General features: G+C 40.1%; 1 protein-coding gene across 3 annotated transcripts in view; it reads right to left on the bottom strand.

Annotated features, from left to right (window-relative positions):
- The window catches only part of LOC126198654 (phosphatidylinositol 4-phosphate 3-kinase C2 domain-containing subunit alpha), a 266382-nt gene that overhangs the window by 57339 nt on the left and 196490 nt on the right, over nucleotides 1-12553 (bottom strand). For 2 of the 3 annotated variants that reach the window (XM_049935125.1, XM_049935124.1), the window contains exon 24: nucleotides 5127-5327. In XM_049935125.1, the coding sequence (XP_049791082.1) occupies nucleotides 5127-5327 (201 nt within the window). Of the gene's footprint in view, nucleotides 1-5122; nucleotides 5328-12553 lie in introns of those variants that run through there. The other variant, XM_049935126.1, reaches the window with a different exon arrangement.

Here is a 12553-nt window from a genome sequence, read left to right as displayed (position 1 = left end):
TTATGGACACCATAAAGATTTAGTTCTTATCGTGTTCACCATGGGTTCCTCTACCTCATACTGTACCAGCTCTGAAACTCCAACCAGAGTTATAACTACCATGATGTGAATATTTTAGTCCTCACTTTTATGTCTCAAATCTATTTGAGATTATGTCAGCACAATTCAATTGATCAAGTAATAAGGAGAAAGAAGGAGAAAGACAGACCAACTTTGACTTAAATGTTAGTAGGACAATTTTATATTTAACTTCACAAAGTCCACAGTAATCTATGAACCAGGTTTATTACATAAAATTCTTTACAGCCATGTGCCTTGTAAACCTAGAGAGGTATAAATATGGCAGAAGCCCAAGTAAAACAGGTTTTATATGTACTTCAGCAATTAGTTATCCAACTAAGTGTCACATTTCAGATAGTAACTAAGGGAGTTCTGCTCAAGTCACTCTATTAAATTGCGCATATTATGAAATAAGGCTAAACAGGGACATGACCTGTCTTTATTGATAAAGTCCTCTTATCAAGAGCTCCTGCTATATCCACACTTACAGTGACACAATGTCATTTCCCCTGACAGTGAGCAATTATAGTCAAAATGAATATCATTAAATTCTGCATACTTCCATAGCTGCTGCACCTTCATCTTCATATTTGTCTTCCTGTATGCCCTAAAACATAGCAAAATAGGTCCACACCTGTGCTGTCGATACACTTGATAGCCGAAAGTAAATGGACATCTTACTAAGTGTGCTTCGAGTGGCTACTGAGGCATTCATGTGTACACATGTGCAAACTCACTGAATTATTGTCATGGAATGGTTTTCTGTTACAATGAGTCAGTTGATAGAATTGAGCCTGATGAGACAAGGCCACTAAGTGAGATATACCATCAGAGAGACTTCACAGGAGTTGTGTACACTCAGTTCACTGTAACAGATTTTATGGTAACATTAAATGCAATCTTTGATTTGGTATGGCTAGAAATTTACTGATAAGCAGAACGGAACTGTACTATGGAAAATCATCAGAAATACTCTCCAACTATTGCAGGGAACATCCTACAGAACTCTCATATACTTAACAGAATAAATAATGGACAGCAGAAATCACTGGACACGAAGTCCAATACAGTTTAGATGCAAACCAAAAGTATTATGTCATTTTTTTACAAAATGCTGGGGACCCCAGAAGATGCAATATCAGATAGAAATGACCCTATCAACATTATACATCCACCCCAAGATGAAACAAAAATTTATCTGCAAATGGAAAATAGACAGCAAATTAAATCATGGAATAGGGACAGAATACTCAATGGTTGTAGGAGGGGGGTTATGGGTCAATGGTACCTTAAGCTGAATTCTTAATGCTAATGCACAACTTTCTGTGCAGAAGGACTCAAGTTTGACTAAATGAACTCCCACTCTCCATCCAAAATGTATCTGCTCCTGTAAGGCACATTCTAGCAGATATAGATGACACAACTGATAATTATTGATGAGTCATCATAATGCTCATGTTATTATTTAGTAACAGCAGAACCCACTGAGATAATTTAATTTTGTATTCAGGATTTATTTTTTCACTGTTTCAATCACTTCATTCTGAACTACATACGAACCTCTGCTCAGCCTTTAACTCTTATGTTTTGTCATACCTTGTAAATACTGTTGCATTGCTAGTTCTTTTTATGACATTTGACACTATTCTGACATTTAGCACACAGTATTTCTTTACAACTGGTACCAATTTCATGCAGCTAGTGCTGGACTGGGTCAGTTATACTGGAAATGACCACTTCCCATCTCAGTTAACTTCCATTTCTAATCATTAATAACAATGCTAATACCATTTACATTATGATCTGTCCATCTCCACAGCTCAGCAGTCAGCAGTCAGCATGGCAGAATAACATGAGAGGGAGCCTGGTTCGATTCACGACCAGGTCAGAGATTTTCCTCTGATCGGGGATCTTCATTATCGTTTCATACCCATCGACATGAAAGTTGCCAAAATGGCGTCAACTAAAAAGACTTGCACCAGGCAACCAGTCTATGCGATGGGAGATCCTATCCATTCATTCATTTCAGTTTACATTATGATCTAACATCAAAAATTTCTTATTCATATGTTGTAATATATAGAGCCACACACTACAACCAAACCACCATTTAAATGTAGCACAAAATATCAGTGTTCCCTATCTTAAAATGAGCAGGACAAGCTTGAAACCATTTATGAATTTAAATTTAAGTTATTAGTGTAACTGTTTTTCATGCCATTCATACAGCTTCTATCTCAAAATATAGTGATTCAAAATCTAATTTTCTTATGATAGACAAGGGGGAAAAAAACTTTTAAAAAAGGATGGTAAGTATGGGTAATTCACATGATTGAAGTGTTTTGTGTCAAGAACGGCAGGTTGCAGTCAAGAACCAAAACTACTTGCCAATTTTAAAGCCATCCAAAATTATAAAAAGATAAAAACAATGAAGGAAGAAACAGATGGCTACTTAATGTAAAGAAGACATGTAAATTTGCAGATGGCACAATTAAAAGATACTCACATAAAACATTCAGCCACAAGCTTCATCAGTAAAAAAAAAAAAAAAAAAAACCACGCACACGCACACACACACACACACACACACACACACACACACACACACACGACGTCAAACTCCAGCATTTCAGGCTGCAATGCATCACTTGGGATGCAAGCAGCAGCAGTCTAGAGGGGGTGGGGAAGGGGAAGGATAACAGCATACAGGTAGAGAGACAGACGAATGCTGTTCAATGGAGTGTGCATGTACTAGACTACCGAAACGGACAGTGTCAGGAGTTTGTGGGGCAGGGAGATGGGAAAAGAAGTAGCAAAAAAGGAGGGGAGCGGGAACTGGTGGGCAGATGGTTTGGCAGAGAGCTGCAAATAAACAGAGTGGGAGATGAGAGGACAGAGGTGGTGGAAGCTATTGGGTGGTGGGTGTGGGGACAGTATGTTACTGTAGAGTGAGACTGGGATAATTACGGAAGCAGAGAATGTGTTGTAAGGATAACTCCCATCTGCACAGTTCGGAAAATCTGATAGTGTGGGGGAGGATCCAGTGATTCTTTCCGCCCCCTCAAAAGTGGTGTTCCATACCCCACCCAACCTCCACAACATCCTAGTCCACCCCTATGGCATTCCCAATCCCAATCCCTTACCACATGTATCATATCCCCATGGAAGACTCAAGTGCAAACTTGCCCAATCCACCCACCCAGTACTTCCTGTTCCGGTCCTGTCACAGGTTTATCCTACCCCATCAGGTGCCGGGCAACCTGTGAAAGCAGCTATGTCATTTACCAGCTCTGCCACAGTCATTGCACAGCTTTTTATGTTGGTATGACTACCAACCAACTGTCCACCAGGATGTACGGCCACTGCCAAACTATGGCCAAGAGTAAAGTAGACCACCCTGTGGCACAACATGTGGCTGAATATAACACACTTGATTACAATGGCTGCTTCACTGCCCGAGTCATTTGGATCCTCCTTCCGCCATCAGCTTTTCTGAACTGTGCATATGGGAGTTATAGTTTACAACACATTCTCTGCTCCCGTAATTATCCCGGTCTCAATCTACGGTAACATACTGTCCCCACACCCTCCACCCAATAGCTTCCACCACCTATGTCATCTCATCTTATCTCCATTGTCATCTCCCACTGTTTATTTGCAGCCTTCTGCCAACACATCTGCCCACCCTTCCCCGCTCCTATCTTTGTTTGCTCCTTTTTTCCCCACCTTGCTATCCCACAACCTCCGTACACTGTGGCTATTGATAGTATAGTCCCTGCACACTCCAACAGACAGCATTCGTCTCTCTTCCCACCCGTACACTACTATACCTTGCCCTGCCCCCCCCCCCCTCCCCCCCAAATTGCTGCTTGCATCCTATGTGATGTTGCATTCTGGCCCGAGATGCTGGAGTTAGCGGTGCATGAGGTATGCTTACTTTGTGTGTGTGTGTGTGTGTGTGTGTGTGTGTGTGTGTGTGTGTTTGTTTTACTGATGAAGGTTGTGCCTGAAAGCTTTATGCGAGTGTCTTTTAATTGTGCCTGTCAGCAATTTGACCTGTCTGTTTTGCAGTAAGTAGCATTCTGTCCTTTCCTACATTGTTAAAAATATAAACACAAGCAAACTGTAGCATTACTGAACAAGAATAAACAGTGACACAATGCTTTTGCTACCAGAAAATTAAGTACTGAACATATCTGCCACAAAATTCCATGAATACTGCAGTGGCAGAAAGCAAAGAAACAAAAACGGTACTCAAAGATGCAATAGATTTACTCAGGCAGACAATATAAAAAAAATATGATACAGCATTTTCAAAATATATTATCAGAATACTGATATTTGAAAAACAATAATTCATCCCATTACAATAACACTTTTGCTAGAGTGTAGAAACCATGTGATGTGTAGTTCACACCTATAACCACAAAATTAAGATATTTTTGAATTATGAGAAGAAGTCGTTGGTGAATGGTTATCACAGGAAGTGAAAATATAAATACTGCTGATGTTAAGTACTGAAAGCAGAAAATACTATTCTTGTGTTATAGAACTTTCCTGTTCCTTCCTTTAGGTGGGAAGAGGGACTGGTTGGAGAAAGCAGGAATGGAGGGTAAAGGTACTCAACCCTAAACTGAGATGGATCCAATTGTTGTTAGGGCGAGTGGTGACTGTAATCTCTGTGACTTTCCCTTCCTTTCCACCATTCTCTAAACACCCTTTTCTTCCCCCAAGGATTGGAATACTGAGAACAGCTGTTTCTACTCTACTGTTTTTCTACAAGCAGTACTTCAATTTCCACCCCCTGAAGATAAGTAGTAACTGGCCATTCTGCTTCCTTGTAATTCAACAGTTTTCTGAACTGTATTTCCTTCTGATAGAGAGGAAGTGAAGGTACTACTATACAAAACCAGTACTAAGTAATATTAATTAATACGGAAGAGATACCTATAGTCGAAATTATTGTTGTTGCAATATTTTGCTCCTTTGGAATCTATGCGATATTAAACCCTCATTTATAAACAACATAACAATTCTGTTTAATGCAGAAAGCAGAGCCAACTTACCTGTAGCATTTGGCCAGAGGGAAAAGGATGCACAGCTTCTGATGAAGCTCACAGAATTCTTTATATGACCGGAACAAGAAAGTTGGATCTGGCTGATTGATTCTCTCCACTCTTAATATATATACATAATATTTTTCTGGGTCATAACGTTTCTGGTAACCATATACATGCACACTTTTAATTCGTCCTTCCTGCTGCATTCTGCAAAGTAAATTGAACTAAGTATTAGTGGTCTTAAACACAAAGAAATAAAACTTAACACCCCCCCCCCCCCCCCCACACACACACACACACACACACACACACAGAGAGAGAGAGAGAGAGAGAGAGAGAGAGAGAGAGAGAGAGAGAGAGATATTGTAAGTCACTTCAAATGGTGTGGCAGGCGCAACCACAGTCTCGTTCAATTCAGCATTTTCAGTAGATATGAACATCTTGCAAGCTCCAGTAGCTTACTAGCTGCACTCACAGTCTCCAAGAAAGATTTCATGTGACACTGAACTCATTCAGGAATTTATTTACGTGCAGATCATGTTCTGTAAATTCCAGCATGAAGGAGAGCCACCAGATATATTGACACATAGAAGAAGGTGAAATTAGACAAATGATGAACACTAACTTCACTTACTGAAGGTTTATTCAGCACTTGCACATGCAAGAGTGCAGAGCGAACTGCCTCTGGCCAGAACACATGTGGTATATATACAGTTACAGAACATTCCAGCACAATAATTCTTGACATTTGTGGATACTTCTAGAATGTACTCGAACCAAATATATTTTACAGTTCAGGTGAGTTTTGAACTCACGACCCTCCATGCAACAGTCTAGTATCATAATCACTACACCACGGTGACTGTGCTACTCAGCTTCTTCTGTGACATTGCTCCCTCCTTAAGACAACAGTGTCTCAGGGTTATGTCCTCCTACTCTGAGAACGAGTCATCGGTCCTGCATACTCCGACCCCTGATGACTGATGTTCACCCTGGCGGTGATCATCTTAGAACTTTCTCTGCCGTCACGCTCTTCGTCACCTTTCCACTTGTTGCCTGTTGCTGGAGCTTCGAATTTACCCTGGGTTGCAGTATCTCTGATCTTTTGTTGTCTTGTGTCAAGGTTGAAATCTCCAATTTCATAAGTAACATCAGAGAACTGTCTTACAACCTTATACGGTCCAAAGTAGCGCCTGAGGAGCTTCTCAGAGAGACCAACCTTCTGAACAGGAGTGGCACTTCCTCACTTCTGGTTAACACCTGGCCAATGTAGTAATCGTCCACATCATCAAGATGTAACGAAACACAGTGTCCATCATCATAGTTGCCTCAGGCCCATGCACCAGGAAAAATGGCGTAAATCCTGTGGTGTCTTGTTTGGCAGTGTTGCAGGCAAACGCCACGAAAGGTAGCACCTCATCCCAGTTGCTCTGCTCAACACTAACGAACATTGATAGCATGTCCGCCAAGGTCTTATTAAGGTGTTCAATAAGCCCGTTAGTTTGCGGATGGTAGGCAGTCATGTGATGAGTAAAGTTACATCGACGGTTTATCTCTGTCACAAGATTAGATTGAAAAATTTTCCCTCAATCCGTAATTAATGACCTTGGGGCACTGGGTTTTTATACAATGTCTTCCACGATGAATTTGGCTACCTCAAATGCTTCGGCTGTTTTCACGGCTTTTGTAATGGCATAATGTGTCAGATAATCAGTGCAAACAATAATCCATCTATTGCCACTAGCAGACACTGGAAATCGTCCAAGGAGGTCAACCTCAACACACCGGAAAGGCATTTTGCCTGGTGGCATTGGTATGAGTCGGCCACGTGGTTTCTGAGGAACTGCCTTTCTCCTCTGGCACTCTCGACAGTGCGACACATAGTGATGGCACTACTAAATAAACCTGGCCAGAAAAACCTCGTGCGGATCCTATCATATGTCTTAATAAATCCTAAATGCCCGGCCTCAGGTGTGTCATGGAATTTCTGTAGAACATCTAAGCGCATGTGTTTAGGAATCACTGGTAGCCACCTCTTTCCAAATGGATCAAAGTTTTTCTTGCAAAGTAATCCATGAACTACCTTAAATTGTCCTTTCACAGGGTTTCATAAGAGGCAGTCGGCATCTTGATGTTTTCTTCCACTTTTGTATACTATGGTAATTTCATACTCTTGAAGACGTAGTGCCCACCTGGAGAGTCGTCCTGTTGGATCCTTAAGAGCCGTCAACCAACAAAGTGAATGATGGTTTGTAACAACTGTGAATGGCCACTTATACCCACACAAATGACACATCTTCATGTAGGTTTTATATATTTCCCATTAGCCACCTTCAGCAGAGATGTTTTGCTGTCGATGAATATGGTTTTTTGCAGCTGGCGATGGCACTTCTCCGAAATGACTGAATATGATGCTCCAGAACATGATGCTCAGAGTCCACAAGAGCTTGGGCTGGTCAGCCATCCATGAGGATATTGACGTAATTTCCTATCATTTTTGTAGTGATCAATGGTGTAGGATTTTTCTCTACAGCGGCCTCACCTCCAAGGAAGTTCGCACCATTCAGTTTTCCAGGTTGTGGCAGCTAGGTGATCGGCTGGAGCTTCTAAACAGTGATGGAGACCTTGATTGGTGTGTTGGGGAGCATCCTCTCCAGCGGCTAGCTTGCAACGATGGTGACCTACATTGTCCTGTACTCACATCATCTTGTTTATCTTCATTGTCCCAGAGTTGCTGTCAGCTAAGATTGGTCTGCTGTCTTCTGGCGCGGGCGCCTTTCTCAACAATAGCACACCCCCTGTCCTGGTTGTCCGCAGTGAAAACATACTGGTTGGTTATCCTGGGTCCTCCAGACATCAGTCTTCCTTGGTGCCCAGACAGGTTCCTCATGCGGCATTGTAGGAACGTAACTTCACCTGGATCTCGACTTTTTCACCATTTTAAAGGGAAATGAAGGATGAGAGACTGGGTTCAATGTCTGTTCCACTTCCTCCCTTTTGACTTCTTGAAGCATCTCAGTTTTTTACTCACCGTGCAATCCAAGTGCCTTCTGAACTTCCTCTCTCACTATCTGATGAAGAACACTTATGAAATCAGTTCCTTCCTCCATCACAGACATCGATACGACGTTTGAAAGCTGTTCAAACTTCTTGAGTGTTATTCTTTTCTGATGCGTTGTCTCGATATACTGGCATCATTCTATGAAGTCTTCTGCTGTTGAAACCTCCTTCAGGAGTAGGACGTGATACATGTACTCAGCAACACCCTTCATGTGATGTGCAACCTTATCTTCCTCCTCCATTCTAGGATTTATTTTTTTACACAGCTCCAAGACATCCTGAATGTAGGATGATGTAGTTTCTCCTGTTCGCTGTGCCCTGCAATTTAATGTATCTTCAGACTTACACTTCTGTCACCGTGTGTCACCGAAATACTTGCGCAGTTCCACCTGGAATACTTTCCAGCTTGTGAACTTCTCATTGTTCTCATACCATTGCTTGGCAGTGCTCTCCAAGTAGAAAAATACTTTAGCCAAACACATGGTGTCATCCCATTTGTTAAATTTGGCTATACGCTCATATACCTTCAGCCAATTGTTTGGATCTTGGCCATCGTAACCAAAGAACCCGGAAGGATGTCTCGTGTGGTGGCACACAGTTGCTGTCAACGTAACATCCTCTTCTTCTTCTTCTTCTTCTTCTTCTTCTTCTTCTGTCTCCAATAGATTGCGATCTGTTGAATATAGCTCGTACTCGGGTTTCTCGCCACGTAAACGGTGGCTCAGTCGTGGCCTGATGGGAGCCATTGTCGTCGATAATGTGCGCTATCACAAGTTCCAATAACTGGTGCCTCCACCAGAATAATGTCATGTAGAGGAAGGTATAATTAGATGAATGATGAACACTAACTTCACTTAACGAAGGTCTATTCAGCACTTGCACACACAAAAGCGCGGAGCGAACTGCCTCCCACCAGAACACATATGGTATATATACAGTTACAGAACATTCCAGTACAATGATTCTTGACATTTGTGGATACTTCTAGAATGTACTCAAACCGAATATAGAAATTAAAATTTTACAGTTCAGGTGAGTTTTGAACTCATGACCCTCCATGCAACAGTCTAGTGTCATAACCACTACACCACAGTGACTGTGCTACTCAGCTTCTTCTGAGACAGTATTAAACAAGTCAAGTTATAAGAAGTCTGTTCAAAAAATTCCAGAACACTTGTAATTTTGTGCCAATGCTTTGTTGGAGCAAAATGCAGTTAGCACCTCTACACATGTCTGTGTTAAATGTGGAACTGCCAGAGGTTTCACTGTTGTTCAGTGCTGTAATGAGTAGAACGATGTGTCGCACAGTCTGCGAAATGATAGAGTTAGAGGAACAATGTGTCTGCATTAAATTTTGCATGAAACTCAAGAAAACCTTTACAGAGACATACCAAATGATATAGGAAGCCTTCAGTGATGAGTGCTTAAGCCATACTCAGTGTTATGAATGGTTCACACAGTTTAAAAATGGCCAGACAAGTTAAAGATAACCCTCATTCAGGTCGCCATTCGACGTCTATGTTCTTGACTTTGAAAGATTAGTTCATCACGAATTCATGCCACGGGGACGAACTGTTAATCGCTGGTATTATTGAGATGTACTGCGACACCTGAGAGAAAATGTGAGAAGGTAATGACCTGAAATGTGGCAAGACAATTCACGGCTCTTGCTTGACGACAATGCACCCACATATTCATCCCTGTTGTCGTGTGACTATTGCACAAAAAACGAAATCACTGTGCTGCCTCATCCTCCATACTGTCCAGACCTGGCCCCTGCAGGCTTCTTTTATTTCCAAAGTTGAAAACCCCAGTGAAAGGAATAAGATTTGTAACGACAGAGGAAATACAAGAAAAATCCAACAAGTGGCGCACCAAGACTGCTTCCGGAAGTGGAAACGGCATTGGGAATGGTGTATCAACTGTAGAGGAGAGTATTTCGAAGGACACCAGGTATAATAGGTAAAGGGTAAGAGCAGAAAAATCTTGTGGACAAAGTTCCGGAATTTTTTGAAGAGATCTCTTACATTAGAATATGGAAACAGCCACTGTAAACTACTTCTGTAAAGTATACCAACAATGAATCATTAGTGCTATCTACTTACACTGATAATTATACAAAATTAATTGCAGATTACTTTATATTTACGTGTATGTACATTGTGAGAGGAACTGTTCCACAGAAGAAACTACTGCTGCTCCTCTTAAACTGTTCAGCATCTGTTTTAGCCACTATTTCAAACAAAGGGAGAGGGTTAGTTTCAAATATCTGTCTAGCAACCCTGGTTTCAGTTTCTGAAAGCTGCCTGAACACTCCAAGTGTCTGTAGGCAAGTTCTTCCAACACAGTTGAAAACTATTAACTAACAATTTTGAGAAAGAAAACACATTCTGAAAAAGGAACACAGTTACTGCTTACCTCTTTATTTTTACTCATAGAATATTCCACTGCATAATAAGTTTTATGTCCTTTCGTAATGAATTCTTATCACTTTCATATCTACAACTGTGAAGACACAAAGTCCAGTCTTTTTACTTCAGTAAAGCCTTTGATATTTTTAACTTCGACATACTGGCTTGTTTAATAAAAGTGCAGCAACTCACAGAAATAGAGTGTAGGTTTTAAAACAATGAGAAGGGAATACTGCTGATTTTGTTATTAACTATCGCTTACACAATTTGTTCAATATGAGCATCAGAGACAATGAAGAGATGCTGTACAGCACCAGATTTTCATTTGATGACTAAAATTGGAACTAATTGTTTTCCAGCTTAAATCAGTTTCTGCATTAATGCATCAGCATATTTACCAAGTTTTGCTGCTGCATGATAATTACAGCCAACACTGGACCTCCATGACTAGCTGCACTTGAATTGTAACCACCAGGTATTACTGAGAAAAATGTGACAACTAAATTCTTCAGATAGTGTTTTGGATTGGTTTGAAGGCTATTTAAAAACACACAGCAATATGTTGTCTGTGGGTTGAAAAGTCATCCTGAAAGCATGTTCTCTCAGGAGTGTCATAGGGGTCAGTCCCAGACCCACGTTTGTTTCCGTTGTATGTCAGTGATATTGACTTGGTTCTGTCCATCCATAAATATCGTTTCTATGCTTGTGACCTCCAGTTTTACTCAAGTTCCAAGGCAGAACATATCAATACTGCGATCGTTCTGATGAATAATGATCTTTTTTCAGTGATAACATGAGCACAAAACCTGGAACTTAAAAGGAGAGGAAAAAAAAGAGGTCAGAAGTAACCTTACAATGGGAAGGCCTCAGACACAACCAACCAATTAGGCCCATATTTGGTAAGTCACTTGTATACTATTTGAAATGAGAAAGACTGAGATATTTTGGCTCAAACCCCCCTCCCTGTGTTAGAGAAAACAATTCCTAAAGTTCATGATACACAACTGCCTCAGAATTGATAGATAATTGATGACTGTACATTTTTTATCAACATATAAGAGGTCCACAGATGCGTATTTTCATACAAATTGAGGAAAGAAATGATTTTGATTACCACTTATGTACCCCTAAGTTATGCACTGTTTAATGAAAGTGCAGCTGCTGTAGCAACCAATCTGCCTAGGAAGCAGGAAACTTGTGTTAGACTGCCAGTTGCATTCTGCAGTGTTTTTACTTTTTTCATTTATAGATTGAAACTGGTAGGAATAAGAGGATTAATAAGGTAAGTAAATCAATAAGAAATAATCAAGTAGGCAAATAAGTTTCTCAAATGACTTGGATTAGTAAAGAAATAAAATTTTAAGCTTCACTGTATGAAAGCAATTCTGAGTAAGATTGCTGTGAAGAAGAGCATTAGAGTCAATACCTATAAAATGATCCAATGAGGGTTGCTTGATTATTTTAAATATTTTGATTTTTTTATATCTGATTAACCTGTAATTGAGAAGTTCAAAACAGTTTTTTTAAAATAATTTACCTTGCACCCTTACTAAATGGCAGCCATGTTTCTTTGTAAGTGCATGGTGGTTTTTCAAGTTGGAGATATTAACATTAATTTGAATCTCTCTGCACTGGTTTAAGTTACAACATTGCAAGTGACATGATTGTTTTTAGAAAAGTCTCCTCTACAACATTGTTTATTACACAAAATACCTAAATCAAAAAATAACCAGTCAAAATGACATCCAATGTTTGCCATTGAAAATTTATAAAATCCACTTTTTCACCCAAAAATAACAACAAAGGAGTGATTTATCAGAGAGCATTTTTTTCTCTAGTTAGATATCATAAACTACTAGCTTTATATGCAGTAAGAGCACTGACAAATATTTCCTTAATTTCTTATAAATTTCTGAAGTTTGAAAAACCTTAATTTTTTGTAAAATTTGGGACTAGTTATCT

Source organism: Schistocerca nitens, chromosome 8, assembly GCF_023898315.1.
Source record: "Schistocerca nitens isolate TAMUIC-IGC-003100 chromosome 8, iqSchNite1.1, whole genome shotgun sequence".
Taxonomy (NCBI): domain Eukaryota; kingdom Metazoa; phylum Arthropoda; class Insecta; order Orthoptera; family Acrididae; genus Schistocerca; species Schistocerca nitens.
Note: the sequence above shows the minus strand (reverse complement) of the source record. Positions and strands in the feature narration are given on the sequence as shown.